The sequence below is a fragment of the Bacillus rossius genome, chromosome 10 (assembly GCF_032445375.1).
Source record: "Bacillus rossius redtenbacheri isolate Brsri chromosome 10, Brsri_v3, whole genome shotgun sequence".
NCBI classification, from domain to species: domain Eukaryota; kingdom Metazoa; phylum Arthropoda; class Insecta; order Phasmatodea; family Bacillidae; genus Bacillus; species Bacillus rossius.
In genome coordinates this window covers 21462061-21487037 of record NC_086337.1, presented here as the reverse complement: position 1 = coordinate 21487037, position 24977 = coordinate 21462061, and the positions used below count along the sequence as shown (strand labels likewise).

The 24977-nt window shown below is 33.8% G+C and overlaps 1 protein-coding gene across 7 annotated transcripts in view; it reads left to right on the top strand.

The window, feature by feature from the left end:
- LOC134535833 (scaffold attachment factor B2-like) overlaps window positions 1-19674 on the top strand; it is a 118169-nt gene extending 98495 nt beyond the window's left edge. For all 7 annotated transcript variants that reach the window (XM_063375154.1, XM_063375152.1, XM_063375150.1 and 4 more), the window contains 2 exons: window positions 12809-12989; window positions 14193-19674. In XM_063375154.1, the coding sequence (XP_063231224.1) occupies window positions 12809-12989; window positions 14193-14385 (374 nt within the window). In that variant the 3' untranslated portion in view covers window positions 14386-19674. The remainder of the gene's footprint in view (window positions 1-12808; window positions 12990-14192) is intronic.
- Window positions 19675-24977: the final 5303 nt, after the last annotated feature.

Here is a 24977-nt window from a genome sequence, read left to right as displayed (position 1 = left end):
TTGTCTGTTTGTTCGTACGTTACTTCTATTTGCAAGCCCATTTTGATTCCAAGTGCTTGATAATTGTAAATGGACATCGTTACAGTGCTCTGACCATACTTGCCAACATGTAAGATTGATATTTTCATAACTTGTGAGTTTAAGAATAAACATTTCTGGTTGTAATTTTTGGTGTTTTTATTTTATTGAATTTTAAAATAGTATATTAGTAATTTACAGTCAATAATGCATGTCCTGTAATTGATTTTTTTTTTCTTTAGTGGTTTTTTTTCTGCACCGTTAGTTTTTGGTTTGCACTTTGCTTCAGATAGTTTTGCGTAATATAACGTATTGTCCCGAATATGTCAGCTCGCACATAATTTGACCTTTTGCTTTTCAGTTTAAATTTGGGAGAAAAAATTTAGTTCCTTTAAAACTATTTTTAAAAAAAATTGCTTGCAAATAAATTTATAACTAGCGTACTTCTCGGAAATCAGTTAGTCACATTATAACACATCTTCGAACATAGTTTATATACAAATATTTTACAAGTTAGGTTACACACCAAAATACAAAAAAAAATTTTTAATTGAAATCTTTAAACGTGATGATAACTTAACAATCACAGTCACTATCGTCAAGGTCTGGACAATTTTATTTGACAAACTTCATGCTCTGCTGCGTAGCTATGTTAATTATGCTTATTTTGAAAACAGTTTTTTTACTGCCTTTGAAATGTATTTTCTGGTGTCATAACAAGGGGAATTCTACACATGCCACCCCAGTCTAGTCCCTCTATCCCACACTCTGCTACTGTTTATACGTTTGCTTTCCCAACAATTTCTTTTATGCTGCGACGACCCAAATATTTTTTATGACTGGCTATTTGTAGTTTTAACATAGGTCATGTAAATAACACCGTTATCATATTTCCAGTCTTAAATATTAATTGCTTTACTTAAGAAATGCCAAAAAAATGTGGTTAGTGCAAGGCATCAAGCTCGCGAGTTTAAAAGTGACCGTGTTAATGCATCCAATGCAATTACACTAATGTGTAAATACTGCAACTGCCGAGTTTGAAAGAATAGCTTCCGTTGCAAAAAACGTAAATCATGTAAAATATGTTAAGGCCAGGTAAAAATATTCTAGTGATAATGATGATAGAACAGTGTCCTTACTGCACCAGCATTAAGGACTTAAAAGTGTTTCTACCTGAAGGACATAATCCTTAACAAGTTAGAAGATGATTTTTCACTAATAAAAACTATTCCCCAACTCCATAATTTCGAAAACACCAACATTTAATGGATCACGAAGCCCTTAAAGATGTGCAAGAAATTAGCAAGACAGATAGCTAGGGACCCCAGAAAATGGTAAATAAAACTGGCTCATTTCGGTGTAAAAAAATGACAAAAGCGGTGCAAAAAACCGGTGTAAAAATTAGCAAGCGGTGCAAAAAATCGGTGTAAAAATAAGCAATCAGTAGAGACCCCAAAAAATTGTGAAAAAATTATGCCATTGACGGTGTAAAAAAAACCTCATAGCCTTACTGCTTCCTTATTTGCCTGGCCAATTTTTCTCTAAGAGTGTTGGCTGATGATGGCAAATCCCCTGCACCTAAATTGTATACATAACTTACAATATACTTATAAATAGTTAGCATTTATAAGGTTATCGCTGAAAAATATTAATGGGCTAATTTATTCAAAACAATTCTTAGCCAAACCTAACCTAACCTTTTCTAGATTAGGTACTGCTGGATTACAGAGTCAAACCATCAATCAATCAGTCAAAAATATATTGTGGTGTGCTCACCATTTCACAATGCAATCCATCCTATTTGTGTACTTGCATATTTATTTAAAGTAAAGGTAAGTTAATCGATAATATTGTAGGCCTACATATGCTTATGAACTTTTATTAGAGTGGGAAAACATTTCTAAATAAATAAGGCTAACCTTCAACATGGGTGTTACACCAGTCCCTAATAGCTGGATGATCAGCTTTTTCGAAAGGAATGTTAACTTACAGCATCATATTAACAAAATCAGAAAAAAAAAAAATTCTTGTTTTCTGCACTTTCAAGCTTGTTTGCTTTATTCACGCTGTCGCCTATCGAGATTTGTTTAGACACGGTAGAATGCTTGACAAAATAATTGTCTGTTTTGTTTTGTGTGTGTAATTTGCCACATGATTTTTGCACGTTTCTTTGCATGTACAATCAACCTGCACGTTGCAGAACTTGCACATCATAATTTTGTCCCGCTAATCAAAAATATAAAATCATCCGATATTATCTCTCTTTCGCGATCAAACATTGTCGAAGTTTTCAGCATCTTAGCCACAAATTCAATTGTATCACAAAACTTACAAAATGTGGATGGTAGTTGTAAACACTCATAGAAATGCGCACGCAAAAATGACTGCCATCTTAACTCGATGCGATTAAATTAGGTTAGAAAAATCGACACCAGTGCGCCTTGTGGCAGAAACGACCACTATTCAAAACACGAAAACTGTGGAGTCAATTTGTTATGTTGGTAGTGCGCACATATCGATTGTTGACAATTTTTACATTTTGTTTTCATTTGCGATGGCAATATTTACTGCTTGTAAACAGAGTAATAAAAATACGTGGATTTCAGTAACGTGTCAAAACGAAGATAATATCACGGCACTAGTCTTCCAGTCTATGTTTATTTCACGCCTATGTTTATGATGGCGTAAATAAATAGAACTTACGACATAAGGACATTATTTTGTGCGAAAAAGCGTGAATTTCGCGCGAAAATTCGTGAATTTCGCGACTGTCAAAATCAAAGGAAAGTCGCAAAATTTGTTTAAAGTATCAAATTTTCGCGTTATTTCGTGAATTTCGCGCTTCACCATTTTTCAGGGTCTCTACAGATAGCACATGATATGTTAAAAAGTGCTGATTTCTCCCAGTATAAACTATGATCAGTTTGCACTAGCAGTCCTGCATGATGTTAGTAGACCTACAAATAATGTTGACAGTAAACAGTTTCTTAGTCACTACAACTTGGTCATCACAGACTAAAAGAAAGCTATGTTGAAGTGTTCAATTACGTATACACCTATCCTGCAGTTAGTACAACTAATGTGTTCATAAAAATGTTCATGTTATTAGAAATCGCATATTTTGAAGCATTAGTTTCCATAGAAAGCAAGGATAGATTTGATGTGTTCCAGAATTGTTTAGGAAAATACTTTCCATAATATAAATGTAAAGAATAACTCTCGACGAAAAATATGTCACACCATTTATCTTTATATGCCTCCTATCAACCTTTGTATGACAAATACATCATGACATAATGGGAGATACGTGATTATCAGGGTGGCGACCAACCGGGAAAACCGGGAAAAGTCAGGGAATTTTGCCAGCAGGGAAAAGTCATGGAAAAGTCAGGAAATTTTTCAAATAGTCAGGGAAAAAATTAAATCTTGTCTAAAGTTCCTGCTGCAGCATTTTACAGCTTTATATTATTTATAGTCTTTGTTAATTTGTTAATTGTATGTAGCGAATTATTAACTGAAATTCTGAATACTATATTTTATACGAAGTTTGACATTTTAATGAAGCCATTTTTGATGTCGCGGGTCCATGAAAAACTCTGCTGTGTTTGCATTGCTGATAACAGCTGGCTGGCGTGCGCGCGCATGCATTGTATTGCCACCATAATTATGGTACGTGTACCAAATTATTCTATGCTTACTAGTTTTATAGCTCATAGTACACCGAGATGACTGAGATAGTTTTATTTTTGTTTCTCGTATTATTGGCAACTGTGGTACAAGTACACGAACGTTTTGGGATGAAAACGTGAGTGCTTTTGTTTGTTGCCAGTCGTGTTGTGTAGTGCTTGTCTACGTTTTACTTTTCAGATGTACTATTTATTTTGCTGTCCTCTTTGTGTAAACGTTTTGAATAGTGGCGTGTACATCTTTTCAGTATTATTTAGTAAGCTAGTCGGGCTTTGTTCTGAAGATAAAAAGGAGAGAATAGAAGTAGTAGACAAAGATGGGGAAAAAAATGTGGGCGGGATCAGATATGAACATGTGGGCTTGGGAAGAATATTGCTGTTGCCGAAAGCTAAGAGTAAAGGTGATTAATGAGTTAGTGTTTATTCGGTTATATTCAAATTTTTAGCCCATTACTTTTATGGATTAAAACATTTTTTTAATGAATTCCAATACAGGATAAGAAAAGTGAAAGGTAAATATTAAGAGTAGCTTATCATTAGACTTGCGCATAATAGTTCGCGACCCGAAGCGCTCCTATTAAAAACGTTTACACAAAGAGGACAGCAAAATAAAATAAATAGTACATCTGAAAAGTAAAACGTAAAGAAGCACTACACGACTGGGAACAAAAAAAAAAGCACACACGTGCGAACTAGTTCGCTCTTTTAGTTCGTCCGCTCCCATCTCGAATTCAAAGAAGACAGGTCACAGATAGTTCGTTCGCTTTGCTACCGCTACTGCAGGCGATCTTCTCTGTATGTTATAGTAGTTATTATTTTATAATGATCAGTGTTGTGAACGCCTAGACTATTATTCTTTTTTGGGTTATTATACATCAAATGAGTAAATAAAACAATAATTTACATAATTGGGTAAAATGGAATATATAGGTAACAGTTGTTTTTAATCTTCACTTAACATATAATATAATCGAAAAATTTTAATTTATAAAATGATTTATTTTATAGCTAGTTAAAGAAATATTATTTATGAAATGTGTTTATTTAAGTGAATAAAATTCAGTTTTATAAATATACAAATTTTAATTTTTTTTTAAGTTTTAGAAATAATCAACAAAAATTGCGTTATTATTTACAGGCAACAAAATTACGTACATTATTAAGAAAAAAGACCCATTACTCTTTTAATTTGTTACCTTACAATTAGACATAGAAAAACTAATAAAAACTCTTAAGTAAGATTGTTTGCTAATATTGCTTAAGAATGTGTATGTTCATTAGTACCTATATATAATTCACTAAATATTAGCAAGTTCATCATCATTTAACATACACTATAATCGAAAAATTTTAATTTCTAAAAGCTATTATTGTTTGTCTGATTTTGTTTTGACATATATTTGTGTATGTTATCTGATAAGTTAGTTATAATATGTAAAAATAAGAAGGTTTTACTCTTAAAAAAATTGATGAGATTGTTAGGCATGGTCAGGGAATAAAAATGATTGTCCTGGAAAAGTCAGGGAATTTATTCTGTACAGTTTGGTAGCCACCCTGATTATGTACAGTGTTTTCTCGCATAATCGTCGCACATTTTATACTAAAATCAAGTTTGAAGTGGAGTATACAAGTATACAAGAGCACGCCAAACAATTTATATTAATAAGTCATGCAACAAAAACTTTTCTTCAACTTTAAATAGAAAAACCAAAACTGTGACACTAGTGCAAGTCGGAACTAATAACTTTATCTAACCAAAAAAAAAAAAATTTCCTTGCTAAATGTTGCACCCCTACTTTTCAAACTTGATTTTAGAATAAAATGTGCGACGGTTATGCGATAAAACACAGTACGTGATTCAAAACACTAAATGAAATGTCAAAAAAAACTTCCTTAATTCAATGATATTTGGACAACCAACAAACAGAAAAATATAAACATTAATATTTCCCTACAACTGCAATATGCTGTCATATTAACTACTTTTATTATAAAACAATACCTTTGACTAACATTCTCCAAAATAATCACACAAACTGACATGGGTAAACAATTAATGGTGGCCAGCGGAAATGCGCTGATATTGAAATGTGGGCTAAAAACTATGCTTAAAGAATTAGTTTGGAGGCAGATTCTTAATTGAATTGTATAGGCAGTTGACCTAAAATGGCTTGCATGAAGTTTTGCTTTTTTTCTTTTCTTTTCTAATAAGAAAGAAATTAAGTGGATCTGTTTACTTTGTTGTGCATTTTGAAGAATTACATTTGAAAAGTATAGAAAGGATATACAAAAACTCACCTCACTTAAGTGATTACAAGAAAGTGATATATATTTATGAATTATACAGTGTTACCTAACATCTATGTTCTGGTTAAAATAATTATTAGCTATACTTGCAGAAACAAGCATAGTAGATATGTGAAATTAGAACCACTCTTAGGGTGTTTTACATGTAGTATGTGGTCTTTTTAGATAAGAAAAACCAGGTATATGTAAATGTGATAATGAAGCAAACTGTATTATCTAACATGTAAAATATTCCAGTTAAAATGATACCTGCAGATAGGAGTCCCAGAGGATGATGTGAGTCGTTTTGCAGTGAAGTTGACATTTTCTTTATTTTACTGAAAAAAATTAAAATAAACAGTGGAAGCCTTACAAAGCAATCTGCATGAGATACGACACCAGCAGACAGCTATAAATGTACACATTCTTGCTAGGTGTGCTGGTTTGGAGAAGCATGGCTATGAACCTTAAAAATATAGAAGCACAAAATCCATGGTAAAACATATTTTTTTCAACTGGGTTCCCCCTTCCTCCAATTACTTTAATGTTCTAATCTTATAATGCATAAGTTATGTTCAGCTAAACAAATTCGTCCCAAATGTAATTGGCACAGTATTTACCTGTGAAAGATTAAGTAGCTACACCACCACATTTATGCTAACATAGCTTTCGTTTAGAAGCTTTGAACATAACACTTGATGTGGATAAAATTCTCTGCCATGAGTGCCCTGCTAATTGTCTGGAACCTTAAAGTTATGGGGATGTATGATAGTTTCACGTAAAAGTGGAAATAGAGCACAAATAAAAAATAACACAAAGTTTGACAAAGTATTTGTCTAGTTTCTTTGCAATTAGTTTTCATTGGATCACCAACTAGAGTAAGTTTACTGTAAGTGGCTTTACAATCCAGTCAAATACCATAGAAACAAATTGAAATACGTGTCTGCTACTCCTTGTGCCAGCTAACATGCATCTACCTTTTGGGTCATCGACTATCCGCCGATTAATTTTGGTCCCGCAGAAAGTACTATATTTACAATGGTTTACGTTCCCGGAACATACACTTATAAAATCATTAATTTCCCGTTTCATACGTTTTTACGAAGCGGAGAAGTCCTATTTTAATGCATTTATTTTGAAAAACGTTCATTGTTTACCTTTGCAAACGTAAGAAAATAACTTTATCGCACCATAGATATGGATATTATCAGGAAGACTGTGCACCTCGCTACTAGCATCTATGGCCAGCACCAAGCGAGACTAGTGGCGCAAACTAGCAATGATTATGAAAATGGTGCATGCGCTTTACCAAGGCACGGATCTCGTATTTTGTGCATTCATTAATCTTTGAACTGAATATACTGTTTGTTATTGTTTTCTTACGATCAGATTGTTTTGTATTTTACGTTTCTCAAGTTAAAATTTTTTTTAAAATTGTTCTGTTGCATAAAGTTGTTTGTAAAATGAAACAAACAAGCAAATATTTCTGATTTTCTTTTTACAATAGCCTAAATTTTTTATTTCTAATTTAGGCTTGGTGACATTTCCCCCCCTCCAAGAAAGGACTGCTTTACTTGATTATACTGTATTTTACATTTCTGGTTTTATTATATGCATATATAATGATGAATTCATATCTTTCATTAATATAATGCAATTATTTACACATTATGTATTTAAGTTTAATCTGACATTGTGCTAGTATGCTAGATTGAAAAAAATTTTTATTATTGCCATTCCCTTTTCATACACTTTCCCGCATCATACACCATTTTTGTGCCCTCTGTTGAAAAGTGTATGACAGGGGTTCTACTGTATATTTTATCTTATTCAAACGTCGTCTCGATAGTTGTAACATTACTATGATTCAAAGAATTTTCTTTATTCTAGAAGTTCAATTTATCATGGTTTTCCTGTACATCAGCAGTCCACCCACTTGAAGAGGCTAACGTATCTGGCTGGTGGGCCAAGGAGCCAGGGAGGTGGTTTCCAAACTTTCTCCCTGGGTTTAGGACTGAGTGCTTGTGATGTTCCTTTCACCTTCATCCTGTGGAACGCAATCGCAGAGCTGCCAACCATTACGGATTTTCCGTAATTATTACGGATTTAACACCGAATTACGGAATTACGGAACATTGCTGGTTTATCACGGAAACGAGGCTTTGTGCTGCATGGTAACGGAGAAAATTCCGTTTCTGCTGTGCGTGTTTCGTGAACGCAGTTTGAATACATTGCTTGGTGTGTGCATGTACTTTAAAAATAAGTAGATTAATTCTCGTGTTTTGAAATAATAATGGGATGGTATTACGTCAGTTGTACGATACAACTAGTACATATTCTTGGACTTTTCGTTTGAAGGCTACTTACATCACGATAATTTTTGTACAGTACTTTGGCTAACCTGTGGTGTTTTAATTTATTTCTAGGAAGCCATTTTTTTCATCAATGTTTTTGTCGTGTCTACAGACTTAAATTTTTTTTTTATGTTTTTCGATAGTGTTGTGTTCTTCAGTGCCGGTTGTAGAAATGAAGCATGTGACAGAACAATGTGTATCTGGAGGGGGAAAAAACACGCAATATTTCAGAACATTCGACTTAAATATTCAAAAGAATGACCATGCTTGTCGTCTTCAAATGTTTGGAACGCCATGCGTTTTGTAATGTATGCACGTGTGACTTTTCAATTGCACATGGTGGAAGGGATGATTGTAGATGGCATATTAAATCAAAGAAACATGCGGGTCATTTTATAGCCATGATGAGCAATAAATCTATATCATCGTTTTTTTGCTACATCTGAAGAAATGAAAGTAATGAACGCAAAGTTATTGTTTACAAGTCCTTGTGTTTGTCTTCTGTTTGTTTTCATGACAGTTCTTATCCAACCAGGATAAAAGAAGCAAATAAAAAGACAGTTGTTCTAAAGTTTAGCTTTGAATACTTTGAATTGAAGATTCAAAATTTCCAGTAAAATTATTGACATTTCTTACATATTCAGATGATTGTATTGCTCAAAAAGTATTTTTTTTTTTTGCATATTATTGTTAGGGGTAGTCAAATTTCGTTAATGACGAAATCGCGAAATTTTAAAAAAATCACTTACACATGATGTGTAATACAAATAACCTTACTTGGTAGTGATAAGACGTTAATATACTGCATTTCGTTTTAACGAAATTTGCTGTGATGCGCGAAATCCGTAGTTTTTCACGAAATATGACGAAATCGCGATATTCGCGCGAAATTAACCTTTTTTATCGCGAAAAATCACGTTGAATCATTCTGGAACTTCCACAAAACGTTTATTATTCTAAGAGGTTATATGTGAGACGCCATCTTTGCTTTTGTTTTTCTCTAGCACCCATAGAGTAGTGTGTGGCAATAAACATTATCACTTTAGCTACTGGTGGACAAATCACAGATGGCGTTGGTAGTTACGAGTGTCGAAATGTTCTATGATTTTGTTTTCACGAGTGCGTGTCTGTCGAGTTTAAGTTCTTTATTTCCGAGTGGATGCAATATGTCTCTCTTCCGCATCTATGATCGTTTTCCGTTGAAAGTTTTTGTGTCATTTTGGTCATATTACCGTGGTCACTGGATAAACGTATAAAATGCCGAAAGTTGTGTTTTCGAAAGAGCTAAATAATATGACGACGAAGGATTTTACGTGTTCAGTAAAGAAAAAGGCATCATGATGTGCAAGTCGACTGGAAAATAAAATACACGTGTGAAAAACACTGTAAATTTCGAGCATCGCACAAGGTGAACAAAGCATCGGGTTCTGGAACTAAGCGTCAAGTTACTCTAGAACCATATATTTCACGAATGAAAATTATTACATCCAGACGTACGCCTACCCAGTCTCCGTCGTCGCACACGTTTCTACGAGACGTAGAAGGCCATAAAACGACAAAAATTACATTATTTTGCCGACCGCAAATGCGTCTGGTGACGCAATCGTCGATAGGCCTTAACTCAATCTTTGTTCCTTTCTCTGAATCGGCCAAACGCAGTCCAGAAAAATAGTGTCACTTCCATATTAACCAATCAAATCATAACTTTCAAAATGCTAATTGTTGTATCTGGGCGTCCTAGCCGAGGCGACTATTTATTTTCGTAGTTGTCACGGCAATGCACGAAAATAAATGCCGGCCAAGAGTGCCAACATATACATGAACAAATACCGCACACGCAGTTGAGGCGGTGAAAAACGTAAACAAAAAAAAAACAATACTCTGTACTGTTGAATAAGTACAGTGTTTTGGTGGGGACTAGTTTGCAGGAAATATATAATAGCTGATTTTCAGAGATAGGTAGTCAAAATGGACTTGAGCCACTAACGTTTCTGATCAGTTTCCGATTTTTTTGTATGTAATCTTGAGAATTTTAATTACAAATGCAGCGTGCTAAATTTTAGATGTGAATGTACTTCAAAACATTGTTTTTGATAAATTTCGACCAAATAAAACAATTATTCCATCAAACATATACTTACATGTGTATAAAATTATAATGACGAAATAGTTATTTTTTCTAACTAAACAATTTTTTTTTCACCGAAATTTGCCACCGAAATAACTCTTTTTATTCACCGAAATGGGCCTTTTTTATTTACCATTTTTCATTGGCCCTAATTATTGTCCTTGTTTTATCTTTTGAGTGTGTCATAATGCCCCAGAAAGATTTATCGTGCATGATTTATGCGTACTTTTTTTCATATAATTGTAATTACTGATGGGTGTGATTTGAGGTTGGCAGCTCTGCAATCGCAAACCATTGAGGAATCATCCTGCCTCTGCAAGCATAGGGACATTACAGCTGTCAACACTGTGGCATTGTCGTGAGAGACTGTTATGTGTAAACTCTTCATGATCACTGTACATTAATATTTCCTAACATTTTTGGATCACTGCTTCCTAACAGTGAATTGCTGAAATTAGTGGCTCACTAATAATATTTTAACACTTTTTCACACTATTTCAAAGAAATACTACTTATTGCAGCCGTTACCATTGTGTAACTTCTGGAAATAATTTTTATATAGTTTTTTGTTTCATGGTCCGTAGACCCCTAAATCATCGTCAACTTTAAAGTTTATATGTTATTTATATATAAAGATAACTACCAAAATTTTTCTCAAATCACTTTCAAAATTATACATAAAATCTAATAGTGGAAGATCTGTCGTGTTCGTTAATGAGCAATATCTGAGCAAAGAGGTAAAAAGGGGGAACGTTTTTTTTCGAAAAATTGAAAAATCACTGTAACTCCCATAATATTGAAATTATCACATCCGTTTGAAGGTATAACTTATAGGAGTAATACCAAAATATTTTGTTTTGACCAGGTTTTTAATACAACCACACATAATTGCAAGGGGTTGAAAAATCAACGTTTGTAGGACAAAAAAAAATCATAACTCCCTTCATAGGCACAACATCAAATTCATACAAATTGTTTGTTAATCTTATAACTTTTATCTAAAACTTTTGTCTGAATCAATTTTTGATTAGACAACCTATTGCTGCAAGGGGTTGGAAAACAAAAGTGGTAAAATCAAAATAAAATTCATTCAAATTGTTTGTAAATCATAATTTTTATATAAAAGCTTAAATGGCAAATAACTCACTTGGTAGGCACACTATAAAATTCTGTCAAACTTTTGTAAACCATATAAATATTATCAAAACCTTTGTCTGAAAAAAAATTTTTGTTCACCTAACCATTGCTGCAAGGGGTGGTTTAAGAGGGGTTAAAATACAAAAAGAAATCAATAATTCCCTTAGTAGGCATACCAACAAGTCTGTTCATTTTTAAATCTTACATTTGTATTTCATAATCTTGTAAATTTTATAATTTTATCTAAACCTTTTGTCTGAAACAAGTTTTGATAATGCACATCATTACTGCAAGAGGTTGAAAAATCATAGGGTTTAAATAAATAAATAAATAAAACATTAAACTTCCCAACTATATGCTCTTATCCAATTAATGTTTATATTTGTTTATCTTTTTAAATATTGTTGAAAACTTTTGTATGCACTAAATTTTATGTTACAAGGGTAATAAGTCAGAATATAGTCATTACTTTTTTTTATTAATATATGTATACATTATAATTTATTGTAAAACTTATAAACTTTATAAACAATTGTTTATGAAACAAACTATTACCATAAAACAGGAGTTATTAAAAAAAAAACTAAAAGTTCCTTAGTATCAATTTTATTGCAATTATTTTCAAACCATCTTATTATTACCATAAACCTTTGTTTAAAAAAAAATTGTGACCTCGTATTAGTGCAAGGGATGAAAAATGATGTTAGAAGGTCAAAAATATTTGATAACTACCTTAGTTGGCATAATATGAAATTTGTTATGATATTTAATTTTTGGATGCATTAAGTTAAAAACTTTCAAAATATTTTCACTGCTTGGAATATTAGAAATTTTTTTATCTTGTTTTTTCTTTCACATCTGTGTAGGCTTCTTGGCACAGTGGGTGGAAAACACAACTGTACATGATGAAATTGACATATTATTCCTTAGTATTAATAAAAAAAATATTATTTCTAGAAGAATTTTTGAACGTATTGCAATTTCTGCAGAAAATTTTTCAGTTTGCTGTTCAAAATGGTTTGGAACATAAATACTTGGCAGGACTAACACACATGTTTAAGTCTGGTCCACCATTTCTATAGTTTTAACGCAGGATGATCGTATATTGGTTTTTTTTTTTTTTTGTTCACGGGATGATATAGTTTGTTCATAATGGATGCCGTGCGCCGCGTTGGCTGAGGTGTCGGCGTGTGTTGCAGGCGAGGGGCGGTACACGGACCGTTCGGGCGACACTTGGCACTCCGGGGGTGGGCCGGCTCCGCCCAAGCCCTTCAGCTCGGTGCCTTCGCCCAGACCCGCGTGGCCCATCGGCGACAGAGACAGGAAAGGAGACTCTGGTCAGAGCTGGGGCAGGCCTCTGGAATCCAGTGGTTCTGACAGGTAAGGTGGCAGCAATATCTCCTCCTCTAGATGGATGTCCCCGCTTGCACTTTTTAACTTAATTATTTATTTATTACCAATCGTAGTTACATAAGTGTAGTAAAATGTTTTATATCAGGCTAAGATGATTTATTGAGAAATTTGGATCTGTTTTCTGCGAGTTATATATACATTCATTGTTTTCATAAGTAACAAATAATATGTGATTCATTTTTATGTATACAGGATGATTTGTAGAAGTTAGATAAACTGAACGGATGTGTTGGTTGGTACATCCATTTAGAAAATACATGTTAAGCAAAAGTGCCGTAGGGGTCAATTTTTAATATATATACATAAAGTTTTACTGAAATTTGACTTGACCTCTATCCTTATAGCTCTTTTGTGTGTGTTAGATTTTATCTTATTACTTACTTTTGGTCCTTGATAAATCCTTCGTCTATGTAAGACAATTGTTAAATGTAAAGAACGACTGAAGAATTAGTCTGAACTTGTAATTTAAAATAACACTTGTTGCTTTTTTAAGCTTCTATAGTTATTGTTTATTACAATGGTTTAAAACTCTTTTATCAGCTCGTGTAAAAAAAATAGATTTAAAGGAAAAAATCTGCAGAAACAATAAGAATAAAAATAATCATTTATTAAACAAAAAGTCAAAAATTCAGTGTAGATAAATAACCTCTGTTTTTAATACATGTTCACACCTACAAGTCACATTTCTAAAATCTTGATCAACCTTTCATATTACTGCATTTTGAATTAATTTTTCTTTGACTTCTGTAAAGTGTGAAAAATTATTTTACTGTATGTTTAAATTTGATTTTAATAAAGTTCTTATGCTGGTAATTATTATATATTTAAAAAAAAGTTATTGTCAGGCTTCTGGTTTTGTATTGCTATCATTAATGACATGCCAGTTAAATTTGTAGCAGTTTATAACAAGGATAGTTTACAAATGAACAACATTTTAAAATAATTGGTTGTAGGAAAAAAAATTCATTTATTTTGAAAATTAGCTAACATAGGAACTGTGTCAGAAATTAGGAAAAGAAAGAAAGACTTTAAAGTTTAAATTAGCAAAAATAATTAGCTAACATAGCAAGCCTTAGCATATATAATTTTTCCAGCTCCTGCTATTAGTGTTGTGTTTTGGATTGCACAGTTAATGTGTAGAAGTGACAATGTGTGGTCGCCTCCTGGCAGGTGGGTGAGCGGCGGGGGTGGTCCCATGAGCGTGGTGTCGCGGGGCCCGGGCCTGAGTGGCCCTGGCATGTACCCTGGGCCACAGGGCGTGTCCCCTAGCATCCCCGGCATGGGCCTGGGCCTGGGGCCTGGCCCCTACTCTGGCGACAGGTTCGACGCCTACAAGCAGTCTCTGCCCATGCGCAAGTACTGAGACCGCCCGTGTCGTGTCCCATTGGCCTAGAGGTTACTGTCCGTGAACATTGTCTAAAAGGCACATTCAAAGTGAACACTTGCATTTTAATTTCATGAATAATGTAAGCGAATGAATCATTTGTGCAAGAATGTTGTGGCTTTTTGCAGTGGTAAAGATGGTCCCCTAAGCAGTGACCATTTTTATGTGTGACATTCCAATATAAAAATGTATATCTTTTAGTGTTTGACTGTTTTTGCATTTCATTTCTCTAGAGAGAGTGACAAGTAAGTGTTGGTTTTACAAGAAACATTATGCATTAAATTGTCTGTAGTATATTGAGACAGTTTGTGTTATAAAATGTGATTTTGTAGTCAATAAATGAATATTATAAGTTGCCTGTAATAAAAGTGCAGAAATTATATTTGTCAGCTTCTATACCATCTATTGTTGGCATTTCAGCTGTCAGTAATACTTAATAGGAATGTGGCCTGAATGAGGTAACCTTCTTCAGTATAAGGTATACTTTATACTTGAAAATTTGACTCATATTACTGAATAGGTTTATAATTTTATTTAAATTTTTTTTACTTGGTGTTTCCTTCTGTTCAGTGTTTACAGTCAGAACATTACTCCGCAAACTTCAATTCCTTTCTTTGTAATAAATATTGCCGATTTGAATAATCAGTAATTTTTTTTTTAATTGCAAGTACTATAACACAGGCCAACGATTGTTTTGGTGCCGGAATATTTGGAGCTTATTTCATATGAATTTGATACCCTGAATTCTAATATGGCATTAGTTTTTGCCTAGTAGGTAAAATTTCTAATATATAACATATTTGAGAAATGTACTTGTTTTGTTATATTAGGTTAGATCCACGAATGAAAATTATAAATTAAACATAAAATTATTATTGTTAAATTACACAGATATATTATACAAATATCATTATATTATACAAAAATAGTACAAAGTCATCGATGGAACGAACTAGTCACTCAACACTTCGTAAGCATCTTTTTCGTGAACTTCTTGAATATATCTTGGAAGAGTCCCTTTTTAAACTCGAGAAGTAATCTATCATCACGTTATGTCCCATGTTTCTTGATAGTGGTCCTCCTTAATTTTAATATCTTGATGAAATCTTTCACTTTGCTCCTCACTGCTGTCTCCTAAATTTTCAGTAAAACGGTCCAAGTGGCTGTGTAAATAGTGCACCTTAATAATCATGTTGCACTCAAAGGATTTGAAATTTTTAAGCATATTGTTTACCAGTTAAACATGGTTTTCTGCTTTTCGTTGGTCCAGAAAATTTCCAACAACTTCAACAAATGAAGTCTAGGATTTTCGCTCAGCCTCATGTAATTTACGAAGGATTAGTCCTTGATGAATTTTCTTATTTCTGTGCCGTTAAATATTCCTGCTTTAGTTTTTTTCCTTACACAAGTTGGCATTTGTTTTCCCATATAAATGCAAAGCATGATCCATCCTTATCAAGAGCCTTTACAAACTGCTTCATTAGGCCCAGCTTGATATGAAGTGGAGGAAGATGATATTCTCTCGTTAAACAAAGGGTTCGTTATTAATTTTTTTCCTTCAATGACCATGCCTTCTCTCTTAGGCCACTCTTGTCTAACCCAGTGTTGTGTTCTCTGCTATCCCAGAGGCACAAAAAACAAAGATATTAGGTGTGGCCATTTTGCTGTCCAAGGAGAAAGATTACCATATCCTGATCACCAAGCGTAACACCAAAGTATCCATGATAAAGCTGTCTTTACAAGGTCAACCAACGTTTAATGTGTATTCTCCGCATATATAGCAAAACATAACAGGATGATTTACACTTCTACTGGAACTCGTTTTTATCAACTTCAATTTATCCTGCACGGCTAAAACTCACATACTGACCCTAAATTTAGTTGAAGCGTTGAAATGAAGGATGGGATTCCCATCCTGGGGTATCCCTGTGATGAAGTGGCTTTAGTCAAGCAGGCGGTTTTACTTCTTTTTTCACACTTACCTCAAAAAGTAGAGCTGATAGAAAAAAAGTAATTTCATATTTAGATTTGGCACCCCAAGTATATCCAAAATCTGTTCCAAAATCCTAGGCACCATTAGTAACATTATAGAAAACTGTTATCTCACCTTCCTAGCAATAGTATAGTTGGGAAGTAAGAACAATTAAATTAATTATTGACACTGTCCACATAGTATCTATGCAGGTAAAGAATTGTGAAATTATAAAATTCGAAAATGTATTTTTAGCATATTATTTAAAATCTGTGATCCAAATATATTTAAAGATTATAAAATTGTTCTGACATTTTTTAGTATTTTTAAAATAAACAAATAAATAAAATAGATGAAATTTTTTTCTTTACCCTGATAAGCTTTCTCTATGTATGTATTTACAGCAAAACATTACTCAACAATGGCGAAAATTAACAATTTTTTATAGAAAAAGTTGGTTCTTTTTTTGTCTTAAATGTTTTATGAGTGTAGAAAGTGTTATAAGGTTTGTATTGTTCTTGTTTGTGAGACGTTAATGCTTTATATGTTTGACTGCAGGTTTGACAAATACATTTTCACAAGAAAATACGTTCACAGAATTGTACCGCTGAGCATATCCATTTTAAAAATAGAAACTCAATAGTTGTGAATTGCAAGGTGCAGTAAACTCTAACCAGTCTGAGGTTCTCTGGGAATTGCAACCCTCGAATGAATTTCTGAGCATTTGGTGACACAACAAACATAAAAAAACTATAAGAAAATCGTTTAGGTAGCTTGTTATTTGGCAAACAAGCAATGCTACTGATCCAGCAACACTGCAGTAACAAGCAGAGATCTGCAGCTTTTCCACACATCCTCTCCCCATTATATTTAAAAATACCACAGATATTTTAGTGCCACGGTTTCAAGGGCTGCAAAAGACGAGAGTTTACTGTAATGAGCTTTATGCTGCTGTAGTTTTATATTTGTCACTGTTTTCTAGCCCATTTTGTCACAATTGCAGAATTTATCCTTGGTTCTCTTATTGTCACATTGTTTGTCGTATATGTAGCACATTTATTGTATTGTCCGATTCTAATGAGGGCTGTGGGAAGCAGATGATTTCAGTTTGAATTTAACTGGAGCAAATGTTACTACTGTATTTATTTACATTCGTTAATGTTGCACATTTTATCTCAATTTTTATTTTTAAAATTGTAGTGCAATCCTTATTTGAATTTTTACATGGTTAAAAGTAAATTGACATTGCTCTGTATAATTTTTTTTGTTTTTGATAAATATATAACTTCACGAATGAGTACAATTAATTTAGTTATAATATCTCTGCATATGCTATGGCCAGCGCTGACAATGATGAGGCTGGCTGATGTGGTGGCTTACAATGGGAGGAGGAGAACATCTAAAAATAAACCAACCAGAGTGAGTGTTTTTGTTCTTCCTCCTCTCTCTACTTTGTAAATGTCTTTCAACTGGCACCAATCCATCTCTACAGGTTTTTATGATGCAACTGTGCCTGAGCATTATTGTTTTTGTGTTATATTTTCCACACTTTCAACAAACAAATGTGAAGTGAGGTTTGACCTATTTTCACCACTTTCATCATTTTACAGCAAATAACAAACTTAATTATTTGATTAAGGTCGAGAAGGATGAGTATTTTGAATTTTGGTATGTCAGTGCTCTCACTGTAAAAACATGTGACTTTAAAATAGTTGTGATAAAATATGTGGCAATTTTTTACAAACAAAACAGACCAGTGCTTCAGACATCCAAAGATATGAAAGGTACAGGAATTAACAAGTCAGTGCAACCTTCAATGTATGTCTTTGTGTACGTGAAATGTGTGCACTTCATAGCTTGCATTTAGGCATGATTTTTCTCTTCAGTTAATTCATGGTGTGTAGAAAACTAAGCTTTGCACAGCCCTAGTTGTAACCTGAGATTTTATTTTATGGCACAAAGCGATCTTATTTTCAATTTTGTGTCCCCATTTGCTCATATACGTGCTTAAAAATTTTTACACAAATACTTGCATTTTTAATTTTAAAAAGGTTACAAACTGAAATAATTATATACACAATACTATACTTTATAAAATAATCACTACAGTTGCTTGTTTTAGCAGCATGGAGTGAGAGAAAGAAGGAAGAGAGATGTATTTATAATATGGCCATCAACATCAGTTTATTTTCATACAATTTGAAGCTGTTAATTTTTTTTGGTAACATGCAGTGGTGTAGGAATGTGCAGATATAGATTGGTAAAGTTATTCTGTCCTGGTTTTGGCTCCTTGTGGCTGATGTTCAAACTTAAGCTTTCTGCGAAGTATCAAGCTCTTAATTTTTGGCAACCGTTCTGTTTAATGCAAAATATATTCTGTCTTCAAAATTATTTGTGCAAACTATTACACTGTGCAGTAGTTTATTTTAACTTAACAAAAACCATGTCATTAATTACAAATTCTGTACTTGATCAATACAGGTGTTTTGTTTTATGTCTGGTCTTAATATTCATTTTGTGTGGAGACAAATTTATGTACATACGTAGTATTGTCTGTAAACATAGTTGGCATTTTTGTGCAGTGTAAAATTTGTAGAATGAATGTGTTCAAATATTGGAACTGGTTTCAGCTATAAGTTTATTTGTAAATTGTGTGAAAATCTGGCATCAATTTTCCTTTGATCTGTGTTTGTATGGGCAAAGCTAATATACTTAGAACTTCAAAACATAGTGTTTCTGAAATTGGTGAATTCTAATCTTTGTGTTTTAATCTGTATTCAAATAATGTATGCAATGTAGTGTTATTTTGTCAGAAATAAATCATCATTGCATGTTTAAAACAGATTTATTATTCAGCAAATATTTTTGACTATACAATTGGAGCATTACTATATTGATTAGGGATGGGGTGACCGAATCCAATATCCGCCGAATCCTAGGGATTCGAAGCTTCTCATCATTTACGCCATTAAATGTGTGATATACTGTCCGTTAAAATTTTTTCTGAAACTTCCTGTCTCAAATAATGGCGCACGTAAATATGAAAAAAAGACAAATGAACAACATACGAAGAAATATGGATGATGTACCATAACTACAGTACAAACCCAATAGTTATTTTAAGATAATTACCATAAAAAGAACTAAAGATTCTTTGTAGAATACCATAATTACTACAGAAGCATGATAGCTACCATATTTGCACTATAGTTACCATAACAATAGATGTATATTTACTGTGATAGTAATGTATTATTTATTTATGACACATTAAATTAAAGAACATTGTTGAAAAAAAAAAGGATGTTTAACTTTGATATGTACGTTTGGCACATGTTGCTAAGAAATAATGCGATCTGAAAGAATGCAGTACTACAACGAAAAGTGAAAATGGTACTCGTGGATTTTTAGGTTATGGCAGTCTTTCATTTTTCAGTAATATCAGCCGAAAATTAACAAGCGTACTGTATCGGAAGTCGGCAGAAATGCCGATTCAACTAAATATTGGCAAAATCGGCTTCTTGAATACAGCTCTACATTTAATGACATGAGTAAACATATTTCAGACTTCAGGATATTGAAAAAGACTTTAATTTCCATGTAGGTTTATTGTGTGTATGTTTTTTTTGCAAGTGTAAATTGAATGAAGTAAAATGCTTTTATTTTTATTACTTTCAATTGATTAAACTTTAATGACCAGTTACAAATATTTATGACACTAATTTTGAGGTTAAGCAATTTTACTAAAGCATTCCAGCCAAGCAGGTTGCCAGCGAGAGACACTTCTCTTTTGTTGGAAACACTATCTCCAATCGTAGAACTAATTTAACTCCTGAACGTGCAGAACAAATTATTGTTCTGCATGATAGATTAAAGAACAGAATTTAATACTCTGTGACAATCTCTCTCAGAATTATTGTCCTGAAAAGTGGAAATGTTGAAACAATGTGTACTTTTCAAACAAAATTATTTTTGGTGCCGTCAGCTGGGGTGACTTTGGCTCGATTTTCACTGCCTGTCTGATAAATTGCATAAACCAACGAATAGCTAAAAGTTATAACATTAATATATTTTTTATGTAATAGAAGAGATTCCAATGAACAATTTGACATCACAATGAAAAACATAAAAAATTTCCTCACCTTTTTAAATAATTTGTAAAAAAAGTGGGACAATCTCACCTCAACATGGGGTGACTTTGTCTCAGAGCATGATTTAGCTTGAATATACACATAGAATGACCAGTGAGACAATCTCACCCTTATTTTTACACTGCTTGGAAACACAAAAGCCTTTTTTGAGGTGTTGTGATGGTTGTCGGGTTAAAAATTGGGAGTTTAATTGGGAAATGAGGAGGGGGAAGGGAGGAACACAACGCAATTAGCTTCTTTACTATGAAGAGAATTTATTTCTAATGTAAACTTAGATTGAACACATTAACAAAAGAAGAATATTTTTGAACATATTAACAAAACAAAATTAATATAATTTGTTATTAAACATTTTCACTCAACTCCGGAACTACAAACCTGCCTTGGAGGTTCAATTTTCTTCTTAATATGCTCCCATTCATACGTCAAGATGTCACGCTTTTAAGGCCAATGCCAGTAATACTTCCCCTGCCCCATGCAATCTACTGTTGGACCAGCTTCAGTGATGTTAACAATATTTCCTGGATATTGTAAGTTGTTGTATGTAACAATGACAAAATCGTTGATGCTGCACACAGATTTCAGAGATTTATGGTTATAAATAATTACGGAGTCATCACCTGAGTTGGAAAATGTCTAGATTGCTATCTGAATCATTGACGACAATATCCTCCTCATGATTCCCATCAATGTCTGAAGATGATTCTTCATGAATTGTTGGGGTCTTCTGTCGTTGATTCTGTTTGCGCATCTTCAGTTTAGGTGGTTCACTTACTGATGACTGGGCAACATCCCCATCACTGATGCTTCTTCCTGCAGGAACATTTAGTTTCTTCCGTGTTCCTATGAGCAGTAAGTGATGCCATGAAAGCTTCTCCAATGAGAGAAGACTTTGCCTCTTCATTTGGTAACCGTGCCACTATTACATCTTTGTCAATAGGGACAATGCCACATTTCCTGAATCCTGAAACTAAATTTTCTTCTTTGTTCTGTTCAATCTGCTCCATCAATGACTTCAGGAGACTGGGCAGTTTATCCTTTGGGATATTTGGGAATTTTGACCCTTCAGCAGAGTCACGCCAAGACTATAAATGTGATTGCCAAGCTCTTTTCAATAGTGCATAGAAACTTACATCCAACGGCTGGAGCAAGTGGGTTGCATTAGGCGGCAGACAAATGAACTTGATTCTTTTTTTCCTGGCAAATTTGCAACACTTGTGTGCTAATGTGAGAGGAAAAGTTGTCTTCAATGAGAGCAACGTCTCCTTGTAAATGACGCACGCTAGGGAGAAACAGACTACAAAACCAGTCCTCAAATACAACAGCATCAAACCACCCACTTTCGGTGCGGTTGTATCTGGCTCCTGTGGACCATTCACGATCCATGAAGACCACATGTGGTCAGCTTTGAACACCACATAGAGCGGCAACAGTTTTCCTTCTGCATTGCCGCATAACATCAAAGACGTTGAGGATTTGCTGTGGTTACATATGCAATCTACATATTTGGCTCCCTGTTTACAAATTACACACTTGTTTCCAGGATTATCTGACACGTTGGTTTCGTCATAGTTAAATATATGGCTGGGAGGGATCCCCTCAATCTCCTTACTCAGATGATCAGTCGTGTTGGTTTCTGCTGACACACCTGATCTAACATTCTTGATATTTTGTGAAAACCTCACAGACAATTCAGGATGATCCCGGAGAAACCTTTTGACCCAGTCATAGCCTGGTGTGTTATCTTTAAATTTTTTCACTTTCATACCCTTATGCTGTAGATAATTTCTCACAGTCCATCGAAAATCACTTTCATCGACTGAAAAACCAAACTCTGACAACTTTATTAGATGGTCAACAAATGACTGTTCCTCCAGTTCATTAAAAACTCTTTGACCACCTGGTGTCTTGGTGTGAACATTCTTCAGTTTGTTTTTTAGTGTCGTTATAGGAATGCCATTCTTTTTTGATGCTGTCTGTTGGCTCAATCTCTTCTGTACAACATCATTTATGGCTCTGTCTAATGTTTTTTTGTCATAATTTTTATAGGGCCGGCCACCCACTACATGACAATACTTGCGTTCCATAGCTACAAAGTCACTGTGAACAGACAATTAAAACATCTACATGTAGTACTGGCACACATAGTAAGTTAGATATGTGCCACCTAACCTAACATAAAAAATGTGCTGCCTACCCATACAAACAAGTCATTTACAATTTGTTAGAATGAAATATTCTGACTAGGTATCTGTTTTGAGACAAAGTCACCCCTGACTGCAGGCAAAAATCATATTGTTTGATATTTCCAAAACTGTATTTTATAAAACAATGAAAACACTTACTTTCTATATATTTTCTTAAAGTACAGATATTACGGAATAAAATTAACTCCTTACCAGTTTTCTCAATAAATTCTAACCATCTGCTGCAATTAGGGTTGTGCGATTCCATGATTTTCAGTTCGATTCGATTCCAATTCGATTCTCAACACAAGAGTTGAAATTCGATTCCGATTTCGATTCTTTGGGTAACTTTATCTACATAGTCATTAGTCTGGTAGGACTAACTAAAAAAAAAAAATGCATTTATTTTGAACCATATGTATTTAACTTAAATGAATAAAAAATACAATTCTTGACGATGACTGCGGCCTTTAAACTTGCCACAATTTTCATCCATTACTTATTTAATCACTTCACCACTGTTTAAAGATGTCAAATGTTACCAACGGTAAAGTCAGCTGCCTCACTGGAGTCACCGAGATAGGGAAGCCTACATTTCACAAAGGGTTGAGGACCAACCCGAACATGCCCGAAGACTTAACCTTCGGCCAACTTCGGGACTTTGTTTTTCTTTTAACAAGACGCGCGGGAATTTTGATTAGTGAAGGCCCACCGCCCATACTTAAGGACAGAGGCTATTCCTATCTTGCAGAATCTCGTCACTGTTCAACTATGTAACAGAACTTAACTGAATTCAACATGTTTCAGGATAATTATATTTAGTGTTGTATCTATAGCATGTTTCAATTGTTTTTCATGGAAAATTCAAAATCATCTTTATATATTTACAGCTTAAAATTTTTTTTTTCTTTCCGGGAGGGTGCCAGGCTAACTTATGCAGCTGTTTGGTGGGTCGTCGGCCCCAGCTTTGTTCATTAGGATCGTGGCAGTGGTTGAATTACTAACTAGAGAAGTAGTATCACACTCCTCAGGCAGCATGGTTGGCTGATGCCTAACTTAGGTAAGGGGGCACTGGAAATCACTGTCAATTTGTTCTCGCATTTATTGGCATGCTATGCATTGCGGTGTTACACTATGCGTTATACCTTATACTTTACCCTGACAAAAGTTTCTGATTGCTTCGTTATGTGCTTACGTTACATCTAACAGCAGTCTTATTGGGGATTTGCATGGAATCGGCCATACCCGTAAGTTTTTGAATTACGACTCGAACAGGCTCTACGAGCCGTGAATCTACAAGTGCTTTAATGTCTTTGTTTGGGCCAGCAGACATATGCACGGCTACATTAAATTAAAACGCTTACCTCTGGAGTCAGCGAGTTCCATAATTGTCGACCCTGCGGCGTGGTCACGTGGCAGGGTTAAATCTAAGGCGGTTGGGATAAGCCCGGCTCCGCAAAGATGACCCAGGGATGTGTGGGTAACGAGAGAAAAAAGATTTAGAGGTGAGAAAGTCTATAAAACATTTACCACAATATTTCAAGACATGTGTGTGAAAATGCTGAGAGTTAATATTGTGGTCATTCACTAAAAACTGGTTTCATTATATTTGTGAGGTTCATACTGTGCAGCTATACTGCATGACTATTAAGTAAATTATATAAACAATTATTTTATGCACAAATTACTACATTATGTTTCTCACCATAAAAGTAATTGTCCATAAAGGTACATACTGAGGTTGTTTAAAACAATAGCATGTTATGAGACTTTGTAGTGTCACCTGATGGTATAATGTAAAGAGGAAATATTACTGTGTAAGCTCTGTGTTGGTAATGCTCAGTATAGAAATTCAGTAATGTATGAGACATTTGCAGCCTAGATTGTCACTAAAGAATATTTTTTTTATGAAAAAAAAAACATAAATATTAAATTTTTTTTGTGTCCATTGTATTATTTTATCCGTAACATTCCTGTATAAAAAACCCTATCATTGTAGCTTTCCTAATTGTTCGTTGGTTTACTTGATATGTACCAACACAGTGGGTGAATGTATCTTGAAAGCGATACCACATAAAAGGTTACATGTTACATTTAAATTTATATGTTCACTTTATAAAAAAAATTCATTTATGTGCTGTGGAATGAAAAAAACGAAGACACATTGAATATTTAAACACTAATATTTTAAAGGCATAAAATCTTGCACTTTCTTTCTTGTACATACTAATAACTACAATGTGTTTTAAAGATAACTGACAT